Raw genomic sequence first — 25197 nt, 5'->3', positions numbered from 1 at the left:
CCTCAGTGGCATATTACATGACATAAAGCAAGCCATGGCATCACTAACATCATTCAGTTGACTTTTCAGATGTGGAATCCAGCTCTGTCTTATCGTTGAGCCTGATCTGGTGCTCAGTGGCTCAGAGGCAGTCGTGGCATCCTGTGGTTATCTGCTCCGTCACTCTCACAGTGAGAGCTGCCGGACACTTACTGCATTGTTGGAGCAGAGAGACTCAGACGTTGGATAGTGAGGGGCAGACGTTTGGCACGCCATGAAACTGGTTCTTTGTTCACAGGCATCCTTCTGAAGACCTACAGACTTGGCCACTGTAAAAACTAAACTCAGTCCATGAGTTCAGGACTTGATGAGCTGACATTAATTTATTGCCTTAACCTGGGATTTGTCACAAACTGGGTTAAAGAGTTTAGCTCTTAAAGCGACTGGATGTTTTATTTGATGCATCACACCATATTCTGGCTTTGATGAACTCCCAGTTCTCATATTGTCAGACTTTCTCATGCAGTAACCATACACAGACGAGACTCTGGGGAAAGTGTGGAATAGCCATTGTCGACCACCAGAGCCTCCCAAAGTAAAGCAGAGTGAAGAGGGAGCAACACTGCTCTCTGCTGCTTCTATACAATCACAACAAGAGTCCTGCTTACAGCTGCATTACATGGTGTTAACCAGCAGATGGCAGGATGCAACAGAGTCTTCTGGACTGTTCATATGGTATGATCGGCCTTGTCTATTGTTGTTATCCACTTAAAATATGCACAATAAACAGGCCCATGAGTGTAAAATTGTGAAATTTGTACTACTATGTTATATTGCTTGTAACATGTTTGCTGAATAAAACATGGATTACTCAGATATTTTAATAATCACAAATTACAAATACAACATTGTAAAAAAAAACTCTATACAAGTCCTGCATTCAAAATCCTGCATAAGTAAAAGTACAGCAATATCATCTGTAAAATGTACTTAAAGTATTTAAAGTAAGAAGTACATGTTCAGCAGAGAAATGGCTCCTGTGACTAATGTATTATTATATACAGTCATTATTAGATTAATACTGATGCAACAATGTGTTAGTAGCATTTTAGTGTTGTATGCTGGTTGAGGCAAGTTTTAACAAATTTATATACAGTTAACTAGTTCAGTCCAGTGTTTCCCAACCTAGGGGTTGGGTCCCCTCCGAAGGGTCACAAGATAAGTTTGGGGGTCATGAGATGATTCAATGAGACAGAAAATAAGAAAAAAGTTATATAAAAGAAACCATTTGAGAAGTTTAGAGGGGAAATGTCTCTTTGGTGGAACAGCTAACATCTCGTAGTCATCTGAACAGTAGCAAGTGTCCTCAACTTTTTTGTAAGGCGTCACAAGCCAGAAAGGTTGAGAACCACTGATTTAATCTTCAGCAATGCCTTGTATTTTATATGTTTTTATCTTAATTGGAAAAGTAGCTGTCAAATAAATGTAGTGGAGTAAAAAGCACAGTATTTCCCTCTGAATTGAAAAGAATCTTAAACGTGTACTTTAGTACAGTACTTGAATAAATGTAATTAATTTCCAGTGGAAATAGTGGTTATACACTGCAACATTTAAATTCATAAAAATTGTTGGAAACAAATACTAAAAAAGGCTCTGTTGTTTTTTGCCTTAATACTGCACAGGTCACCACACTTTACTATACTGTAATTGCAATATATCCTCATTATAAACCACATTTAATCATCCTGTCTTATAATACAAAACTTAAATACTGTAGGTTGATTTTGCATTGGTGACGGTCTGTTATACACAGCCACTGACACTGATTACAGTTAATTACTGAAGAAACTGAAATGTTGTTACATGTCTATAACAACAATATAGACATGTGTTTTCTGCAGGGCCTCAGTGGCGTGCAGTAAGCTGAGGCAGTAAACCGATAAGGGGAGTTGTTGTGATTGATTGCTTTCTAACCTCTACATGCCAATAACTCAATGCTACACGCCACATCCATTCATCACTATCGAAATTCTTCATTTGGAATATTGTCATCAATTTGAATCTGATAGAGTTACTGAAACGATGAACATCAATATAAGTGTAAGGAAGCACTTATTAAGAGCAGAGCTGTGTTAAGATTGAGATGTAGTAGATGAATTATTGCTTGCTGTTACTCAAGTATTTCTGTATCGATTGCACTACATAACTCAATCCGCAATGTGCAGAAACTATTGTAGGTGCTATTTTAATTATGCTAGTATGTAAAGTAGGGAAGTATGTTTTGCCCAGACGATGTAATATTTTGGTATTCCTTGTAAAATTATCTTTTCCTCTCGGCAAGGACAGACTCTGATCAGTAGCCTTTCATCTCTACATTGCTGGTTGAGACAGGAAAGAGACGATTCTCTCACCCTACCACTCTTAATGAAGTCATCCAGTGACACAGAGACAGAGAGGATACCCCTGAGCCCCAATGAGTGTATGGATGGCTGCATACCATTGTACAATGGGCATGAAAAAGAGCAAATCTCCCAAGAGGAAGCCTATTGAAACCCCAGGGGGCCTAGAAAGTGAGCTCTCCGCATTATTATTCCAACACGATGCAATTCAAGTATCCTCAAAAGTGTCACCAAATGGCACTGCTGGGATTTCTCGAACACTAGTTCGCACCCCACCAGGATGGGTGCTAAGCTTGTGCTAATTGAGAGCGTGTAGCACAGATGCTCTCCTCCGGGTGAGGGGGAAAGCGGAGTGTGATGACGCAAGCTGTTTCCCACATTTTCTCTAAATAATCCCGCAGATCTTTGATAGAGCCATCATTTTTTGAAAGATGCTATGTACCCTCTGTCCGCTGACTGACTACTTAGAAGAGAAATGATGAGGATTGCAGATGAATAAACAGATGAAGTAGAATTTTATTACCATCAAAGTCATCAACTCAGTCAAAGAGTACAGAACAAAGCTCACAAATGCAAGACAGGACCTACAGGTGACCACTGGTCCTGGCAAACATCACATCTACAAATACACCTGTAAGTGCATGGCAAAATGAACAGACATGGAATACTAAATACAGTGAGAAATGAATTGGAAAAAAGCATTGCTTTAAATTGTGTAACAGTATTTAAACAGTATTTATTTGCCATCTAAACAAAGAGAACGGACTACATGAAATAATCTATTCACATAAAAAAAATCTGATATTCTTCTGTTTAAGCATCTCGTTAAAATCTAAATATTTATCTTAAACAATGCAAGAAATAATATAGTGGTACATACAATCTGAATGATTGGAGTGTCTACCAATCTACCTTAGCACAAATTAAAAGGAGATACATGTATAAACAAAAGACTCTGCAACAACAAAGTCAAACTTGAGATTCTACGGATAATAAATGTGATCAGCTTTATCCAGAGCCCCTTTTTATCTGAGGTGCACTTTTTCATAGAAATTCACAGGTGTTCACAGTAAATACTCTTGACAACAGATTGGGTAGAGTCAGACAAAGTGGCCGAGCACAAGCCATAACATATTATACTTTAATTATATCATCTAATAATCGTATTGACAATGTGGCCGCTGTCTTTGTGACCAGGGAATGAGGGCCCGTGGTTCAGTGCGTGTTAGCACAGGAAATCATGTGGGGACTCACAGGCCAGAGGAGCAAATATGGTCTTATTCGCCCTCCCCCACACACACACTTATCTGACAGCAGCCATGTGTTAGTTAAGTGGCCCTGATGGGCCTGACAGCTGGTAAGGACTAAAGACTTTTACTTACAGGTACATGGACTGTATCAATAGGACACCAGGAATCACAGTTTCTGCAGCCAGTCGAATATTGCTCAATTTCCTCTAGAGTGATTACAGAGAAGTCCTTCTGTAGCTCATTATTAATGCTCGAGGGGATCAGTGACAGGAAAGGATAGATCATTATTACTGTTTATCAAGTATAAGCTGAAAAGTCTATAGAAGAAACAAATGAGAGTAAAAAAAAACAAAAATGAAAAAACCAAAGCAAAAAGAGATATGGAAATAAAAAATATAAATAAATAATAAATAAATAAACAATAAGTTCAGAAATACAGGTCAGCAAAGCTGAGTTGGTGAAGATGACCCTAGTTACCACAAGGTCAAAAATGATGCATGTCTTCCCTTGAAAGCCGCATGTGGTCAGTTAATGCACATTTTGTTTTACAGTTACAACCAAATATTAAGACATATGTGGCATTTGAGTCAATGTCCTAACACACAGGACATGATTAAACCAAAGTAGATACAAGTAGATGGAAATCTAGCAAAAGAAAAACCAATTTCTGTCATATGATGGATAAAGACGTTTCTAAAAAAGTAAAGCTACAAATTAATTTGGATGCATAGAACTGCTATGTAATGAAGACTGTTTTTTTCCCATATAACCTACATTGATAGCAGGGGCGCTAAATGAACAGTAGTAATAGACAGCATCATTTATAGAATGCTTTTGAAAAGAACATTGGCCTCGACATGGCTTGTGGCAAGAGGCGAGGGTTCTGTGGCCTACGGTAAGACAAGGTTGGCAGTAGCGCATCTTTATCCACCAAGTGGCTGTAAATGTAAAATGAACAGCAAAAAGTGAGAATGCATGCTGTTTTGGCTACTTCTACAAAGGTCTCTATGTACAGAATCTTTACACTTACAGCTATGAGGTTCTTTCCTGAGCAGGAAGTTAGCAAAGGAACATAGTGTTTGTGTGTGTGCTTATGTGTGAAGCTGCCTAGTTCAAAATACAGTACTGGGCATAATAACTCCCAGTCACCAATCTCACCATTGTTTAACACACAATAACTGGTTAGTGTAGACAGATAAGAAAGATAACCATATTTCCCCAGTGACGGGAATATGTGATCTTCTCCATGTGTGAGGACCAGCACTTACTGAGTATTACGGTACAAGGTCAAAATTTCAGAAGCAAAACTTTTCTACTGATTCTAAGAACAAACACTGTAATTGCAAAAGTGGCAGAGAGAAGTTTCCCAAGTCTGCTCATTAAAAAGAATCAAAGCCGTTTTCAGCACAATTATGTCTTCCTATATTCTCTTATCACTAAGAGAAGAATCAGAAAGAAGACTTTAGCCATAAGCCACAGTTTGACAGCAAATCTGTTTTTGCCCCTAAAACTCAAGTGTGTGGAGATTTATATAATCTGACAAAAAAACACTGGAGGGTCAGTGAAAAAAGACACATGTAAAAAGAAAGCCAGCACTCAGGAAAGGTAGCACACAGCCTCCATGAGATGAAACTAATGCTGCAAGTGAGAGAGAAGCAGAGTCAGTGTCACCATGCTAGCAGCTAATGTACAGTGTGCAGGAGTTGGTGGGGACTGCAGAGGTCACACAGGGAGGGGTGGGAGGGGGTCTAACCCTGCTCGTCCCCGGCCTCAGTGGCTGCATGGAGAGCAGCCGAAGCTTCTCCATTACAACGCAATGTGGGCACAGCCTCCTGCGGCGCCGGGCTCGGTTGCTGTGGCTCAGCGGCTGAGGCTGCCACCCCGGCTCCAGCCTCTGGTGCCGGTTGACTTATCTCCGCTCCGGCAGGGAGCTCTGTGACAGAAGCGGGCGTTCCCTCGGGTGTCGCGGCAGATGAAGGTGCGGAGGGGTCAGTGGCAGCCTGGGGAGCTGTGGTGTCTGCTGGGGCACCAGTTGCTGGGCTGGTTGCCCTCGAGTCACTCTGCTCAGGTGCTCTCAGTCTCTTCATGATGGTGGTGACCCGCACAGCTTTCTATAGCAGGAGGGAGAACAAACTGAACTCAAATAGGTGCTGTAACCTTAAAACTCTCATATTAATGCCTTAACTGTTATACAATAAGGCACTACTATACTTCCCTGTTTAAGGACCGTACAACTATTGTTGGACTTTGTGAAGAAGAGCTTCCTGGAAGAGAGAACAAAATGGCTTACCTTCCATTTAGCTCTGGCAAAGTTCTTCTCAATTTGTGCACACACATTTTCCTTGATGTTCTTATCTGAAGCTGCACCGCCAGAGATCCTGTTGTAGAAAATGGTAAAAACACAACACAGAGCTTTATACTCCCCCTATCTTTGAATGTCACAGGCTACTGCACACAGTATTACTCAATTTGTTGTTCATTTTATTGACTGGCAAACTTTTGCAGGAACTGTTTAACCTTTAAGGATTATTCTGGTCATTTTTCAGCTTGGGCCTTTTTCTCCAAGTTTTTGCCACTTCACAATCGATTTGTGTTCAAAATGTATAGTTTGCTCGAAGTGCCTAAGATACACCTAAGCAGGACCAACAGTCAAACTGAGAAAGTGATTAATACATGCCTTTTTAACACAATAATCTGAGTACTGAAATATCCTACTCAAGTCGGTGTACTGTTACTTGACTGAAATGTACTCAAGTAAAAGTAAAAGTATTTGTGTAAAAAATGACTCAAGTAAAAAGTAGCTCACTTAAAAAGTACTCAAAGTAAAAGTTACTTCCGTGTTGATTTTTATAATAAACACATTTTGCCAAGGTTACCTTACACATGCATCCCATGCTTATTGTGTAATATGTAGCCCTCAGCTCCCAGTTATAAATAGACATCAGGGGTGTGTTCAGCCTCGACAAAACGTAGCAAAACTTTTATTTAAACGGAAATGGTGGTGCCTTGAATACCCTGTTGTGTATGCAAGCCACTGCACTGCACTGCCTTTTTTTAAGATGGCGGTGTTTATATACATGTTGCTGCTGATTGGGTAACACCTCCAACACACCCACCAAATGAGACAAAACATACCTCAAAGGCTGTTGCACACCGTTTCACACCGTTTTGAGGAAACATGTCGCTCAAACCCGGAAACCGTAGCAAAACAGTGCACACAATTTTCAGATTGAACGTGCTTCAGAGCTTCCACACACATGGCCAGTCAGAAACACAGCCTCTGATTGGTCAACAGACTCAAACCAAGGTATTGTGGCTGCCAGTAGACAGCTTAGAACAATAATAACAAAAATCGATAAATAATTACAGAAGACATTCACTGTCGGATTTATAATTATGGATCTCCAAAAATACACTGCAGTTCGAGGCTGGATTACAAAGCTTCTGAAAGGGATACGATCGCACCGGAGCCCTTGTTGGCAAGGCACAACAGTTAGATTCTGGGCAAAAAAAAAAAGTAAGTCTCTAACATAAAGCGTTCGCTGATGCATGACATTTTGATCTGGATGGCTGATTTTTGATGCGATGCATTTGATAGGCTGGCCCAAGTCACTTTTCCCGTTGATCATTTTAAAGCAAAATGAAATAATTTACTCAGTAACGGATGGATGTACAAATATAGCAAACTACTTTACTTCATTAAAAACATACGTAAGTAAAAGTAAAATTACTGTTGGGTCTTGTCTAGCCTCACCATGTGTGAGGGACAAAAGAAAGGCCTACCTGGAAAGGCCAAAGCCTTCACTAAGTTGCTTGACTGAGAAACAAAGAACAAACAATAGGAAGGTGCCAAGCCGACACAGCCGTTTATTCCTGAATGTGAAATTGAGACGAAATCTTGTTTGAACCCAACATAAGATCTCAGTTGAATCTAAACAACGGACTCCTATTGGACGAGACGTGCGAGACAGCGCATAAAATCTCGGAAGACAGCTATGATGACGCCAACTCTATAAAGCCTGGCACTCCACACTGCTCGTTGCCATTCCACAGTAACCCCTTTACAAAAGGAGGCGCCTTACGTCTTTTCCACAGTAAACTCTGTTTATGACAGGAGGTGCATTAAATCTTTCTCCACGGTAACTCCCGTTACCACAAGAAGACTCTTTTCACGTGAACTTTAATTTCCCTAGGAAGAGTCTTAACTCGCTGGACGAGAAAAACAGACTATTTTGTGTTTGCACTTTTGGATCCTGATCGTTTACTCCCCATTACATTATTAGGAAACACTCCATAAACTTTCATTGTTATGCGGATGATACCCAGTTATATCTATCGATCTAGCCAGATGAAACTAATCAGTTAGCTAAACTTTAAGCATGCCTTAAGGACATAAAAACCTGGAAGACCTGCAATTTTTTGATGTTAAACTCAGACAAAACTGAAGTTATTGTACTTGGCCCCAAACACCTCTGAGACATATTATCTAAAGACATAGTTGCTCTAGATGGCATTGCCCTGGCCTCCAGCACCACCGTAAGGAACCTCAGTTATCTTTGATTGGACTGACTTCTTTCACCTACGCAACATTGCAAAAATCAGGCACATCCTGTCTCAAAATGATGCTGAAAAACTGCATGCATTTGTTACTTCTATTTTTTTTTTGTTCACTCTCACCGCTTTCATAGTGTTGTTTTCAGCCACAGCAAGCAGCTGTTTTCAACGAAAAAGCTCTAAAAACCCACTGTTCACTACCTGCTCAGCACCAAACAGCAGACAGATACAGTTAACGACTAGCTGGTGAACATAGTGGAGCATTTAGCAGCTAAAGAACCAGATATTTCCCTCTGGAGTTGATAGAAACCAAAAACAGAGCTAAAAGAGAGTGAATGCCAGGTGGCCAGAAACATGGCTGCAAGCGAATGCTATTGTTGCTCCGTAACTGCTGGATGTGTAAATAAGCACCTGCTAACAAGTTCATCATATCAACTTAAAAGGTTTCCCAAGTAGCCAAAAAATTTGTTCTTGCAGCTGTGCAAGTGTGTTAGCATGCTAACATTTGCCAATTAGCACTAAACACTGAATGTCATGTGAATGTCATTAGTTTTTCAGGTATTTGGTCATAAACCAAAGTTTTGGACAAAGTGAAATTTTGACCTGATGATGGCGTTAGGTAAAAAATCAAGGCATTACTAAAGTTAGTGTGGGGAACATGAATGTCTTTACCAAATTTATTGGCAATCCATCCAATATTTGCTAGTTCAATAGAAAATTTCATCCTGCTGGTAGCACTGAAGTAAAAGTTATTGGATCACCAAAGTCAGTAGTACATTGTCTGGGAACCATGAATTTGTACAAAATTGTGTGCCAATTCATCTGATATATGTTTCAGACACTACCATCTCTAGAGCCACGCTGCTAATGTGGCAAGCAGCTTTGGTTTACTGTTAAGTAAAGCATCAATATTGTTGCTACAGTATGCCTGCTCTATAGGAAAAGTGCAATGAGATAATTTCTGTTATAAATTGGCACTATATAAATAAAATTGAATACAATTGAACTGAACTTGCAGCCTACAGGCGGATCATTATTCTGAACAGTGATCTGCCTGTTAAAGTGAACTATGAACTTTCTCAGTGTGATTTTAAGGGACACATCAAACAAGAAAGAAAGTCTGCTCTTTTGCAGCTGTTCTGATTCCATTAATACAGTCTGATCATACTGTTCTGGTTCAAATGGTCTGCACAACGAATCAAAGGTATGCCACCTACCATTCATGGTTTATGGCCTCCTGGGCTGTCAGTCTCTGGTCTTGATCCACCTCCATCAGACGAGCAACCAGACTCTTAGCTGTCAGAGAAAAAACACACAGAGGAAACTCAACAAAAAAGGGTTTGTTCTCTTGATGGATGGGAACATAAATATGACATGTTTGGCCACTCTAGAGGTAAAGCTGTCATTGCGTTCCTTCACAGTGTAAACTTTCTCTTTGAAGTACCTGAATCAGAGATGTCATCCCAGTACGGAGAGTCAAACTCATAATCGCCTGCCAGAATCTTTCTGAATAGGTTCTTGTCATGGTTTTCATAATCATCATCATCAGTTTCATCGTAGAAAGGAGGGTTGCCTGACAGCCTGAGGTAGCAAAGGAAAAAAGAGCATCAGAAGTCAAAAAACATCTACATACCATATTTAAACAAGGCCTATTATGACAGAATGGACAATCTAAGATATTATCATCAAAATGATTTAACATGCCACACAGTGACTTTAAATGAGGTGTAAAAAATCCCTGTTTTATGTTTAGAATAATAATCTTCTGTCTTTATGTTTTATGTCACAACTTACAGTATGTACATGATGACACCTGTTGCCCAGCAGTCCACAGGCCTGCCATATCGCTGTCTGCCAACCACCTCTGGAGCTGCACAAGAGCACACAAACTTCATCAAAATCTCTGCGAGTTTGAAAGCAACAACAGGCAGCCACATCACATTATCCACTGATCTGCCTGTATATCAATGTCTTATTTGCCACTTGGTAAATATATATATTCTCACCCAGGTACTCTGGTGTCCCACAGGGGTCTTTGATCAGTCCGTTCTCCAGCTTGGCAAGATGGAAGTCGCTGATGACTATTTTAGAGTGCTTCAGGCGGTTGTAGTAAACCAAGTTCTCCAACTAAAATATAGCATATTACAATGACAACGGTTAATATAATATTCATGTTTAAGGTCTTTCATTTTCATAGTTAATCATCTAGTGAAAATTTAGGAGGTTGAATTTCAGTTGTGAGATCATTTTTTGACAGAAATATAATGAGAAGATTGATAACATCTAAAAGTTTATTTATCCAGTGCATATTAAAACGAATGAAATCAAATGAGAGACATTCAGTTTAATTTTGTCATTTTATTATGATTGGACTAAAGCTAAATGCCTCAACCTCAAGAAATGTATCGATTTTCATTTAAGGGAGATTTGAGAGGTATCGAGGTTGAGAAGCTCATCCAGCTTTTGCTATAAAAAGTAATCATATGGCAACCACCTTTTCCTCTATTACTCATTTGTCATCTTGAATCTGCATACTAACAAGATAAGGGCTCTATTTTCGTGAACCCTGTGACGTGGCGCAGATCGTAGTCAAGTGCGCCCTGTCCAGTGCGTCGTTGAAACGTTTTTCAGATTCTAATCTTTATTCCAACACATTTTGATCACTGAATATATCAGCATATTACTGATTCTACAGGATCTCCTGGACATATTTCTTGTTAAAGATGGTTAAAGAATCATATCCTTCACGTAGATTACAGTTTCATTGCTTGGGTTAAGAGTGAGATGCCACCACAGCAATGCCATCTAGTTTACTTCTGCCTACAACTGAGATTAGACTATTCTAAGTCCTGCACTGTTGTAGCGTGTTACCTTGAGGTTTCTGTGAACGATACGTAAGGAGTGGAGGTAAGCGACAGCCTCCAACACCTGGCGCACCACGTTGCTGGTGTCTCGCTCTGAGTAGTAGCCTTGGTCCAGGATCCAGTCAAATACCTCCCTGCCTGTTGCGCTGTGGAAAAGGAAGGCCGTATTGTGTTACCTGTTTGTTGTTGAAAGTTATGAATGTGATTCAATCTCAGCATTGGAAGATTTGCACCGTGTAACTGCAATGTTATCGGTTTAAATCTGACTGGGAACATTTCTGTCATCCCCATTCTCTTCCCATGTTTCCATCTGCTCTCTAGTGCCAACTATTCAGGCAAAAGCAAAACAAAAAAATAAGATTTGGTAATATAGAAACTGATAATAATAATTTTTATTGTATTGTATTTATCATGAAATGTTAATTACATTGTTCAAGAATACATTTTTTGACAAGATGACATAACACGCCCCACCTGTTGAAGGGAGATGGTTTAAATCTTTTCCCCATAGATGTTTCTTTTGTGTTTGATGATTTTCTTTCTTACCACAATTCCTAAACCCACTAATCAAGTGTCCTCAAAGGACGAGATGAGTATCGCACATTTAGCATATCCATGGAAACGTATCAAATTCTCCAAGAACACGTGCTGATGAAATGGGGAACTAGCAAGCATCATCTGAATACCAAATGAGTAGATTTCAGAGCTGTTCTCATATCTACCAGGCCTCAGGCTACAACAGCTCATTCCCCATGAGTGTATAATCAACATATACAGTTCAGCAGGCCCAAGCGACCGCAAAGACAAGCAGAGAGCCTTTTCCCCAGCTCATCAGGCATCTGAACTCACAGTTCAAGGAAGAGGAAGTACTCTTTCTTGGTCTCGAAGACGTCCACCAGTTGGAGAATATTGGGATGCTTCACCCTGAGGAGATGTGTCACAAAGCACAAGACAGAGAGAGAAAGAGAGAATGATATCAGGAGTCATATAGGAGATGACGTCTGCATCAGATATTCAGTTGGAGGAATAATGTAAAGTCCTGCTTTAATTCCCATGAATAACACACTATAGTAGTCACGGAGGCCAAGAGAGGGAGCAACCACGAAGAAAACAAAATTAAATTGCAAAATGTAATCAGTTAACTTTACTTCACATCACTGGGATGTGCATGCCCAACTGCCTATGCATAAATAAACAGATTTATGTAATCTGATGCATCCATTTGGGCATAAAGACAACCATGCCGTGCTCACTATGCCTTCAACAACCACAGCACCAGCTGGGAAACTTTATGGTGAATTTGGCCCATAAAGGTACAATACTTGAGCCTATAGAGTGTTGTTATTATCCACTGAAACCCCCACTGATGATTACAGAAGCAGTGCACATCCGTTATTGAGGTTTCTAAACTGTAATGTTCAGAAGAATATCCATGGTTTGAAAGGCTTCTTATAAAGAAATCACACCTTCATCTTCATCGTGCTCCACTGCTTCGCTTGCTGTCAGCGACAAATTGTTTGATAAGGCCCAGGTTATGCTAATGTGGGTTTTACTGGAAAGTTAGATAATCACAGAGAAGCTGAATAATGATGTCTCAGATAAACAAGACTGTTAGAAACAGTGGCTGTGTAATCACTCAGCAAAATGAGGTTGACTTTTCCTATTAAAGCAAGCATCAAGATTTGTTTTCTTTTTTGTTTTTGTTTTCATAAATTGTAGTCTGCGGAATTAGTATTTAAGATGATGAAACAGGGAAAACAAGAAACAAAGAACTTGACAGTCTCATCACAAACCTAATAATGCACTAGTTAACACAGAAATTTAGACTGCAGAGAACATTAACCACAATGAATAACTTACATCTTTAAGATGAGGATCTCATTTTTCGCAGCCTTGCGGACTTTCCTTCCATCCTTTTTCAGGAACTTTTTACATGTGTACATTTTCATTGTAGTTTTGTCCTTGGCTCTGAATATCTCACAGAACTCCTCCCTGAAAAGAAGCATTTAATGGCATTTCAGGTTTATTTACAGGGATTCATGCTGCCTTTAAATATGGTCGTGTTAACCGTGTTCACGAGAAGAGTACGTATGACAGCCCGCCCCCCGAAATCTCTGAATTCACGAGTTGTGACGTGTTTGGTGATGTTTTCAGAAATGACGGAAGCCATGGAAGTTCATTTTTCAGTGGATGGTAAGTTTATATATTGTAATTCTTTGTAAATCTAATTCCTTGTTCCTCCACAAGGCGTTGAAATAATCAAGACAAGAGAACAACGAGGAGTCATTTGGCGTCCATGTTGCCGTTGCCCAGCAGTGGTGTTCTCACGACTTACCACTTGAACGCCAAGCATATCCCATGTCGTAACCACGAGCTCACGAGTTCCATTTGAAGGCAGCAAGAATCACAGATCATAATGCTTTCTCAAGAAAAGATAAAGCATCTTCCAAAAGTCTGTATAGATGATGTTGAACTCTACAAGAAGCTGTTGCGATACTCACGATTTAACAATCTGACCCAGGTCATATTTATCCGTCACGTCCGAAGGATTATTATAATCCTTCTTTTCCCCGATTGTTAAACAGCCAAATGGCATGGCCACTCCTGACCTGTGGTAAGAGACACAGAGAGACAGAAGAGGGAGAGAATGAAATGAATAAGAAGACAGCGATAAGACTTTCATCAATCTATCAGGGTGTAATGTCCTGGTGTCCCACTTAGCTTATGAGTTCTCTTCAATTTGGCGTCACACATCATTACACTGAATGATGACTTGGCAAAAAAAAAACTAAAAAACGTGGCCCTCTCTCAGTCATAAAGAATTACTCCAGTAATGCTGAGAAAGCCTTTCAAAAGTGTGAGAGGTAAAGAGCCACCAGAGGCAGTATCAATGCAGTGGATTGTTTCACTTAATGTGACAGAGCCTTTCATGAGTATGCATTAATAACGGGCAGAGCCATAGAGGGATCTGCTGCGCAGGCTCAGCTTTATGCTAATATCTAACTTACATAACTAATAAAACAGCAAGGGGAATGTTTTTTGCAGTGAAGCAAAAGTGTTGACTGAATGTACCAGTGCTTCTCTGTGGGGTGCAAGTTACAAACCATAGGGGTCAGGGAGCAGATGTAGTAGCGGCTAATATGGTCCGAGAACCCATGCGAGGCAACCGCAGCAACAAGTGAAGCATTTCCAATCAAGAAAGGGAGCCAGCAATTACAGGCACAGCACCCCAGGACTCCGAAAGGAATTAACATACTTTACTAGCTCTGCATCAACACCTACAGTAATTGCAGTGCAGCCTCTCTGTGCCTCTCTCAAACAGCATGGAGTGAAATTTGAGACCAGCCTTTGCTACTTTACTGCAGGTTTTTGTTTAATGAGAATTAAAGGTTGTATAGTCAGTTTATTTGGAGTTGTTATTTTTGTGTTTCAAGGGAAAAGAAGGGATTTTTTTTTAAATTTCTTTCCCTGCTCTGCACAGTCAGGAACAGAGATACCAAAACAAGTAGGAAATTAACTGTTTTTAGAGTGTGACACAATCAAACTTTCATCCTCCCCTGCACTTCAGACAGTGTTTTTGTGGTCTGACTTAGGCTACCTTTGGGGACACATTTCAGACTAAAGAGCTTAGTTAAGTGGGGACGGCTTGTCCATTTGGCTGTGTCAAAAGCTGTGTCCCCAATTGGAAAAAAGCTGATTTTTGGGTCAGCGGTTAAGGTTAGGGTTAGGTACAGTAAGTAGTGGTTCTGGTTAGGATATGTAGGGCAAGGCAAGGCAAGGCAGTTTATTTAGAAAGCACATTTTCTACACAGAGGTAGATTCAAGGTGCTGTACAGAGAAGCCAAAAACAACACAATTCAAAGTTAATAATAATAATAACACAGTTCAGAAACATTTAGTTAAATTGCTTGAGAACAATAATGTTTTCAGTCTGGATTTAAAAACTTCAATGGATGGGGCATTCCTAAGGCCATCAGGCAGTTGGTTCCACTGTGCTGCATAATAACTAAAAGTGGCTTCTCCTTGTTGAGATTTTGCCATGGGCACCACTAGCAGTCCACTCCCCAACGATCTAAGAGGCATATCAATTATATATTTAGGGCCAGTTCCATGTAAAGATTTCTAAATAAGTAATAAGACTTTAAAATCAATTCTGTGGCTTAATGGCAACCAGTGTAGAGATTTAAGAACCAGGGTGATGTGGGCTGTCCTTTTGGTTTTTGGTACGAATTCTTGCGGCTGAATTTTGGATAAGTTGCAAGTCTTTTTAGCAAGACCTGTCAGAAGTCCATTGCAGTAATCAATTTTGCTGGAAATAAAAGCATGAATCAGTTTTTACAGATCTTGTTTTGTCATGAGGTCCCTGACAGTGGATGTTTTCAAGGTGATAAAATGCCAATTTTGTTATTGCTTTTACATTATTGTTAAAACACCAAGGTTCTTAACCTGCTCTTTTGTGTTTTAGTGCCTTGTTTTGATTCATCTGATGATGAATCTGATAACAATATATCAGCAGATTTTTTTAATTAAATGGATCCCTTTATTTTAAGTGAGCAAGATATGTACTAAGCGGTCCCGCTTAGTTATTTTACAGTTGAAAAATAAAAGGGTCACTGCTCTCTGGTGGACGAACTATGTAATGGTGTTTCTAAAGCTATATTTTGTGTTCTGCATTAAGGGGTTACAGTGTAGCTAAGGCGGCTATGTACATAGGCTCAGTAGCTACTCAGTAGGCTACGCAACAGCTGACGATCACCTCGTCAAAAATTTAACTACAGCAGCTACGAGCTACCATATGGGGCTGTGTTGGGGAGTAGTGGTGATACATGTAGCAGTGCTACTAGTTTAATTGCCTTTTCCAGTAGCTGTTGGGTAGCTTAGCTATTTTCAAATTCATAACGTTTTTAGTAGTAAACTATGTTTTTCTGCTAAGAAGTGGGAAAATGCCAACCAAACCAAACATTATGTAGTTACATTTTATTTTCTCTTGAAGATTAAAAAGCTCAGAAATTATTGAAATATTTCTAGACCACCCATGCAGATTCTGCACCCACACTTCCCCGTCTTCTGTTTCAGGTTAGAATCAATCAAGCGGGATGATTTGACAGTGTGAAGCAGAGAAAGAGTGGGACCGACAGCCGACCTGAGCAATAGCCAGGCAACCAGCGGTGACCCCAGGAAGTTACTGCTCCCAGCCAAGAAAAAGAATGGTACATAACCACCCATGAAACAGCGAATTGTTGTTTTTACAATTTGCTTTTTGTATGGATTTAAAAAAACAGATGTAACATGTTAATTGGTGAGCTTAAGAGGTGCTGGTAGGCAGATTGTGTTACCCTGAGCCAGGCTAGCTATTTCCCCCTGCTTCCAGTCTATGGAGAGATATAATATGAGTGGAATTGATCTTTTCATCTAGCTCTCTGCCAGAAAGCAAATAAGCGCAAAATGTTGAACTATTCCTTTAAATAGTTCCAATGAAGAGTAGCTTTATTTTCAAAGTACCTTCCCCAACACTGACGTGGGAACCACAAAAAAAAAGCATAAAATCAGATTATACTACTTCAGACATATCTTTGGCATTTCTGTACTGCAATTTATAGCCAATTTTTCAGTCGGGCTCTACTATATACATGATTGATTTTGTTTTATTAAGGGATTTTACAGGTCCAGTGTGTAGGATTAAGTGGCATCTAGCATTGGAATTGCAGTTTGCAACCATTTGAATACCGCTCCCCTCACCCACCCAAGTGTGTAGGAGAAACTACGTTGGCCACGAAACTCGCGGAAAAAGCGAAAGGCCCTATCTAGAGCCAGTGATTGGTTTGTCCGTTCTGGGCTACTGTAGAAACATGGCGACCTCCGTGGAAGGGGACCCGCTCCCTCAGTAGATATAAACGGCTTATTCTAAGGTAATGAAAACACAACAATTCTTATTTTCAGCCGATAATACACTAATGAAAACATACGTATGTTTATTATATTCCATTTCTGCCAATAGCTCCTCCTAAATGTTACACACTGGACCTTTAAGTCTGATTGCAAACACATGACTCTTACTATAGAACTAATCACACATGGTCATCGTTAGGGCTGGGGGATATGGATAAAATCTTCTGTCATGTTATGTGTCAGGGTTTATATCGCAGTCTCAATATACTGTATGTCATGATATAGTACATTTCCTGAAATGCAATTAAGAAACCATTTATAGATAAAGTGGGAATGGCTGGACCCTTCAATGATGTAAAAATTCTATAAATTCAATAATGCCTACAATGGCCAATACTGCCACTACATATTAAATGGATACATATGTTGGTACAAATGGCCAAATCTTTTATATCTCTCTTAATAAGCATATCATACTATTGACCAACCGTAGACATCATGAGATTTAACACTAAACAAACACGTGATTTTATTACTAAATGCTTCTACATGTGACTAAATTTTTTTTCAAAGAAAATAGCTTGCATAAAACAAAAAACAAAGAAAAAAGCAAGTTTGTGATTAAATGTTCTTCTGGTTCAAATCCCTGGACAGATTTGGGCAATCTGCAGGGAAAACAGTTGTTGCCTCTTTCTATCACTATCACTGATACTACTACAGTACATATTACTCCAGTAACGCTGTTCAGGCGCCTACCATACAACACTGCAGCATTACTGACTAGTTCTGAACTGGTGTGAATATTCTGCATGTGAAGCTGCATGAATGTAAAGCAGGGCAGTGCTGAAATACGATTGCGCCACAAAATTTTTCCAGATGAATAAGGGGTAAAAAATATTTATTTTCTAGCCACACAACATCCATCTGTGCAGACAGTCTGGATGATGGATGTCCACATGTAAATGAGCACACCCAGCATGAAATATAGCGTTATGGGTAAGAAGGGCAATCTGTTCACTGTAGCTCCGCGAACTGACTCGTAATCCAATCTAAATGAACATGGCACATCTCAAATTGCTGAGAGAAAATTGTGCTCTGCTCTCTTTGAACCTCCTTTTCTCATCTGAGGCCCAAGTCTGTGTTGTGTAGTCAGTGTGAGGGGCTGACCTTTCCTGGCTCCCTAGCTCTCACTCTCGCTCTCAAGATACTGTACATGTATCTCTGTGGTAAATGCTTTGGCTCAGTAAAATGTTATGATGAAAAGAAGAAGGGAAAGTCCTGCAGGGCCAGTGGCTTAAACGGAGGTAATTCTGAGTAAGTCTGGCAGAAGGAAGACATTAGCTAGCATGTCAGGAATAATCCATATTATGCTAGAAAACATTTATATTCTGCAAGCAGCTGTAACAGTCCACAAGAGAGTCGTTGCATTGCAGAGAGGGAAAATAGTCTGGAGAATAAGAGAGTGAAATTCTGATGATGATGATGAAATCTAATACATCTAATGAATAAATCTAGCTAATAAACAGAACCTTTGTGTTTTTGGAAAAGCTTTGTGAGCCCTTGGAGACATTTATTTTACAGGTTCATGATGAACCCGTAAAATAAAAGGCGGACTATGGAGACATGAACATTCGTACAAAGTTCCAAAGGCAGATTAGTTCAGCAAAAACCTAAAAGTACTTCCTCAAAGTATCTCAGTCAGACTCAGTCAGACTCTCCCATTAAAAAAAAAAAATGTGTGACTTACTGTAAGAATTTGTGAAGCATTTCAAGTGAAAAGAGCAGGATGCTGGCCATATCATATAACAGAGGCTGCATAATGGGCCTACTTGGACTGACCACCATCAGCAACATTCAAGCATTATCACCCAATATTCTGACTGTTATCTGCCCTGTGGGAGCACCAATCAATGGCTCGAGATGCTTCATGGCCCAGAGTGCGACCTACATCCTGCCGGCTAGGCCAGCGTGGGCCATATCACCACAGATTTTCTGCAGATGCAGTGAAGATTTACAGGACGGAAGATGGATAGTGATCAAGATCATGGCCACATTAGGCGAGCGCAGCGCCTCCTCTAGCCAGGCGAGCCAATGAGCAAATTAGTTTTTCTTGTTCCTGTAGAAATCGATGAGAAACTCTTGTAGCATTTGTGTCTGGGCAAAGTTTAGGATTAGGCTAAATGCAGCGCTTATGTGCTCTGTGTCAAGACTTTTTAACGCAGCAGTAAGGGGGATTATTTTACCTGCTGCTATGGTATAATGTTGGGCAATGCCTCGGGGAAATGGCTGGTATCTCTTTGGTATGGTAAGCCTTTACGTATGTGAGTGAGCAGCCGTTTGCACTAATCGCACCATGTAATTCCACAGAGACGGAGAAGTGCTTCCTTGTTTTTGGAAATGGGGTTAGGGTTTCATATGCTGTTTAGTTTACAACTCTGTCTCTGTCCTTCTATCACCCCTTCCTCCATACCCCTCCTCTGGCTCAGCAGCCGCTTAATGAGGATGCACAGTAAAGATCAGACCCCATGCATCACACTTGTGCTGACTGTAGGCCATTACAGATTTACTGACGTGAACCTAAGCAGTGCTGAGCCTCAACAGTCATGTAGAAACTATATTTTACACAGACAACATTCACCTGACCAAGATAAAAAAAAAATATGATCAAATAAAATGTGCTATATTCATTGTACATAATTTTGATGGATGAACAGTTTTCACTACATGTTCCTTATCCTAAGGTACACATAACTGAAAACAGAAGAGCTATACAGTACTAATTTGCTTTTTCAAATATGTTTTGGAGGAAACATAATTGCTGCCTGGGTTATGTTCAGTGGCAAAATGTTTTTCAATCCACAAAGTGTGACATTCTTACTCTGCACAAAAGTTTAAGAGATGACGTCAGGGTGGATGGTTGGGCATATATAGCAAAAGACTTTGACATGGAGACTAAGGATAACTGCCAGCCTCTCACATGCTGTTAGGTTTAGGTTACTAAAACACGTGGTTAAGGTTGGGGAAAGATCTAGGTTTTGGGTAAATATTGAAAAAGTCAATCAAGTCAAATCAAGGAGAAAACATTTTAGGGAAAACAAATTAAATACATAGACAGAAATATGTTCCAATATAAACTTTTCCTCATTATGTTTGAATTAAACGCACTCTGAGGTGCATTATGTTTCCTAAGAAACATTTCCTATGTAAAATTAGTTGTATAGGTAGCACTTTATAATAACCATCATTAATACATGGTAAATTGATAGTTAATTAAACTTTAGTTAATAGTTATTCTACCGTTAACAAACAAAGAAATAATAATAATTAATCATGTTTACTAATTATTAGTAATGCTATAATTTATGTTATTTTGTCATTAGTTTGTGTAATATAAAATAATTAGTTTATAAATTATATATTGAATCATAGCTGATAAGCGATGATAACAATTACATTCGGATTACATTAGTAAACTATGTATTAACAGTTTATTGTTGCACACATTAGAACATTATAAAGCTGCAACTGATTATAATACCTTGTTAAATGGTTAATAAATACTTCGTTAAGCATCTATAAACATTATTTAGAGATAGTTAATACTTTGTCAATGGTTAATAATTGGTTTGTAAACCATCTATACACATTATCTGGATGTTATTGTAAAGTTGCACCTGATGTTTACAATACTTTGTAAATGGTTAATAAATACTGTGTAGTGCATCTATAAACATTATTTGGATGGCCATTATAAAATTGCAAAACTTTACAATTGCTTAATAAATGGTTTATAGAGTATATATAAACATTATTTGAATGGCTACTATAAAGTTGTAACTGATGTTCGTAATAGAGCTCAACAGTGAGGTTCTGGAAGTGAAAATCCCATTCGTATTCTGAAAAGAGGATTTTGATTATTAGCCATAACGTTCCATCCAAGGTAGACTTACCACGAGCTATGAGATTGTGAAACGATGGTATGTGCTCCTGTAGAAGCCACACGTCTGTATGATATCAACCTTGTTTTAAGAAAAGCACGTTTTATTCGCAATCTCATGAAGAAGTGCTACACTACCCACAATCCTAAAGTGTTACAGCAACGTCTCTGATTGGTGGAGATAGCTGTTACCATGGAAATGTTTACCGCACCCACGAGCTCGAACCTGCAAACAGCTAGTGAGCTTTCTTTTTTTAAAAACTTTATTTACACACTTACAACAACCTTACAACAGGTTCAGCTAGTGAGTTACTGCTGTCACTGAACTCTACGTTCGTTTACATTACGTTTGCCACAGAGCAACCATGATTTCCCTTTATGACATGCTGCCTTTTTTTAAAGAAACACAATAATAATGATGAAGGTTAAATTCAAGAAGAAGTGCGCTACTATTGTCAGGTTGGAAAGGTATCATTCGCAATGGTTTTATGGGATGTTCACTCTTAAAATGAGTGAAGGACTGTCCACAGTCTTGTACCTTTTTTTCCATTTTCCAATCTTTTTTTTTTTGCTCCGAATCAAATGTTTTATGATCACGATTCATCTCATAGTTGGTTGGCTTGGTTCCAGGCTTAAAACTCTTTATATAAGGATTTTCTGAAACGTCAGTGGAGTGAATGAATGGGGAAATTCACTTCCGGAACCGCAGCCGGTAAAAAAGTGGGCGGTCACTGTTGAGCTTGATACTTTGTAAATGGATAATAAATGCTTTGTAAAACATATATATTATTTAAGTGACTGTTATAAAGTTGCAACTGATGTTTACAATAGTTAGGGTAACACTTTATTTAAAGGGGTGTGCACAAGACTGACATGACACCATCATAATCATGACATGACACCTGTCATGAACATGAAGGAGTCTTTATTAATGTTTGGTGACTGTTGTCATTATTGTCAATTATGTCACTTTTAATGCAAAGTTGACATCGTTTGAGATGTCTCTGTTATGACAACTTGACAATGAGGCGTTTTTCGCGAGTTTTGCGGCCACTGTAGTTTCTCTTACACGCTTGGAAGGGGAGGGTGAGGCAAGCAGTATTCAAATGGTTGCAATCTGCAATTTCAACGCTAGATGCCACTAAATCCTCCACACTGCTCCATTAAGTTGTTTACTTGCAGTGAAAGCGGTTTAATATTCAAAACCAAACGGCAAAAATCAAAAATCTAATACTAAAAGTTCTTATGGGATCTTTTGGTGGGAAAGGTAAGCAGGGAATGGTATTTGTAATTGGTAAAAACTTTCAACTTTAAATTTGAAGTGAGCATTTTCTCACAGTACTGTTCTGTGTTGAGTCCCCTAAACACACTCCATTCTTGCGTGTTGTGGACAAGCTAGTAATTCTGTTTTGACAAGGCTCAGCTCAGCCATTTAAAATATCATCTCTCCCTCGCTCTGTCGCTCAGTCTTTCCCTCTGTTCCTGGGGATTGGTTGGAGCCTCAGCCCCACAAGGACAGACACTCTAGTTATTACGACATTCATTTTCTTTCATCCCTGCTGATCTCCTGGGATTGCCCAAGAGACTGCGATAGCACTTTGCCTTCAGCTGAAAGGAGAAGATAAGGTCAACACAGATGGGCATGGCGACTATTGTGCAAGTCTTAAAAGAGAACAGTGCGAGAAAGATGCTCAAATGGTTGCCTCCCGCTGTCTCTTCCTGTGAAAAACGGTGCAAGGAAACTATGCTTATTAAACTGGAAGCAAACATAAGAACTGGAGGATGATAGAAAACAAGAAAACAAGTTATTGTTGGATTTCTGCAGCTCTGTATTGGCTTGAAAGCCGTTAACTTCGACAATGCTTTTAAAAAAATGCATGGACTACAGTTACAATCAGTAAGGTTTCAATCACACCAGGTAACAGGTTCATTTTGAAAACCAGATAGTGAAGTAGCCCGACTGTGATCGGAGAACTGACACTATGTTCAGGCAGCAGACAGATCAAACCTGTTTTTTTCATATCGGATTTTCTAAGATTCATTTAAAATCCCTCTGACTGTTAATGACATTTTCTGGTTGTTCATAACATATTTGTCATATAAGATCTCAGCTTGTTGGTGAGGAATGAAACTTCATCATTCACCCTGTCTTTAGTAGTTGTTTGTAGCATCTCTTCCATGTGATTTATGATGATGTAAAATACGTGCATGGAGAAAGAGGTGAACAACACTTAAGCCTGATCTGAGAGGTCAGAGATGTGATGTAAATAGAAATTCAAACACAAATGTGTACATAAATGGTGTAAATCTCATCTGACATGACTTGATTTTATGTGATATGTGACATATCAGATGTGCAAAAAATGGATTTTAGCTCCAGGTGTGAACATGGCATTTTGGAGGCAGGACAACACATGGATTTTAAAGACATAACAACACCATAAGTGTTAAACAAATCGTTTTCAAGTCAAGTGTCGACACATAACACATCATAAATTGGCCAGGTGTGAAGGGTGTGCAGGCGTAGGGTAGCCACAGTCCAAAGTAAGTAATTTAAATAACATGGAGGCAGCTCATACAACTAAAACACAACCAACTAATTCATTTAGTTATATAGAAAATGTAATTTTTCACTTGTAGCTATTATGCTCCAAAGATATAACAACAGGCAAATATAAATGCTAATGATTGTTATTGCTTGCGCCTAAGCTGTCTGACTCTGAGTGAACTTTTATTGATGAAGGGCTGAACCAAGGGCCAAGATAACCCAATAGTGCTGAGATTTACTCTATGAACAGTACACTCAAGGTGGAATATTGATGTTATGCTATAAATCTAAAGTACCTCTGACTATGCTGGCAAAATTATAGCGGCGCTGTTCCCTGTATATTTCTATATAATCAGAAGAAATAGGCACCCAAGATGAAGACCAAATCAAAGTACTTTGTATGTATATTATTTCACAGTATACAGTAAAAACTGCATTAATTCAGTGGCGATTCAATGCACCCATGGAAGCACAGAATTCTCAGAAGCTCACTGGGAAAGAAGAAACAACATTCTGCTACATCACACCGCCTCATTACTGCAACTCGCAAGAATTATCTTTTTACATTTGATTTTAAGGGGAAATGGCCTCTTGGAAATGTTGACATAAAAGTTTGCATGCACTGTCTTGGGGGTCTTACCGCACTAATTAAAGTTGCAATGTAGCATATTAGCCTTGCTGTTTCAACCTTTGCAGGGCCAGCAGAGGAGTGTGGAGCTGAGAGGTCTATAACGAGGGGGAGAAGAGCAGAGTAACAACAGCAGACAGGAAGTAAGAGATGGAGAGTTGCATCAGTCAGCAGCATGCGCGGAGCGGGATCAGAATAAAGATGGTGGCAAAGGTTTTTAAAATACACAACTGAATTAATTAATCATGGCTGACAGTCTCCTTTTCCACAGCGTGTCTCACTGGGCCTGTGGTTCGTGTCTTTCTTGCATCGAGGAATCGCTGTGTCCCGGGGCGCTTGCTTAACAGCGTGCTAGGAGCAGAAGCATGTCAGCTCTGGCAGTGCTGTAATAATTACCAGCCTTCTCTCCTCAGCCCTCCTCTAATCCCAATTCAGTGTGCTGCACTGATTGTCGGTGTCTGCGTCAGCCCCACACACATCAAATCTCTCAAGAATTGGGAGGATTGGATGGCTTATATTTTTTTTAAGAGGACTTATTAAAGGTCAGGGACCCTGATCATTCATGCCTTTAGAAAACGATCAGAATCTATGTGCTGTCATTCACTCACAAGAGGGCAACAAGGCTCTGTATTTGACTCATATTGCTGCATTCCTCACTGAATGAGAAAACACTGCAGTGGCTTCTTCGGCAGCAGAGAGGAGCTTAAGAAAACCCTCACTCTTCTCCACTTGACCTCCTTCCCACTTCCTTCTGTCTTCCTGTGCCACCACTCTCTCACAGTCACACTTGGAGCCCCTCTATGGAGAATCATCTGCAGCGACAACACCACAGACTTAATCTTGCACTTTACACAAATCACAAGGAAAATTACAGCCCCCTCTTACAACAGCTTCTAAAGGGGAGGTGAGACTGCACGATCATGTCACATATACTGTACAAGAGTCACAGTTCTATAGTCGATATATTGCCCGCCTTCCCAGGACAAGCAGACTGCCCTTTCTACACCTGCTGCCCACCATACCATTATTTTTCTGCTCCAGAGCGGGGACACAATGCCTGGACTTAATTAGGCAGGAGAGTACACAGGAATTTTTGTTATCAACTACATACAAAGCCAGTGAACAGCTTCTCAGAGCCTGTGTGCATTA

The 25197-nt window shown here is 39.7% G+C and overlaps 1 protein-coding gene across 2 annotated transcripts in view; it reads right to left on the bottom strand.

The window, feature by feature from the left end:
- Positions 1-2876: 2876 nt before the first annotated feature.
- Positions 2877-25197, bottom strand: part of LOC122865705 (caM kinase-like vesicle-associated protein) — a 43838-nt gene continuing 21517 nt past the window's right edge. The window contains exons 2-12 of one of the 2 annotated variants that reach the window (XM_044174531.1): positions 24061-24146; positions 13548-13655; positions 12907-13038; positions 11896-11970; positions 11054-11192; positions 10189-10309; positions 9977-10052; positions 9627-9763; positions 9400-9478; positions 5919-6006; positions 2877-5739 (exon numbers count right to left, since the gene is read on the bottom strand). In XM_044174531.1, coding sequence (XP_044030466.1) covers positions 5377-5739; positions 5919-6006; positions 9400-9478; positions 9627-9763; positions 9977-10052; positions 10189-10309; positions 11054-11192; positions 11896-11970; positions 12907-13038; positions 13548-13642 — 1305 coding nt within the window. In that variant the 5' untranslated portion in view covers positions 13643-13655; positions 24061-24146 and the 3' untranslated portion in view covers positions 2877-5376. The remainder of the gene's footprint in view (positions 5740-5918; positions 6007-9399; positions 9479-9626; positions 9764-9976; positions 10053-10188; positions 10310-11053; positions 11193-11895; positions 11971-12906; positions 13039-13547; positions 13656-24060; positions 24147-25197) is intronic. The other variant, XM_044174523.1, reaches the window with a different exon arrangement.

This window comes from Siniperca chuatsi, linkage group LG2 (genome assembly GCF_020085105.1).
Source record: "Siniperca chuatsi isolate FFG_IHB_CAS linkage group LG2, ASM2008510v1, whole genome shotgun sequence".
NCBI classification, from domain to species: Eukaryota; Metazoa; Chordata; class Actinopteri; order Centrarchiformes; family Sinipercidae; genus Siniperca; species Siniperca chuatsi.
The sequence above is the reverse complement of the archived record's forward strand: the minus strand, read 5'-3'. Positions and strand labels throughout refer to the sequence as shown.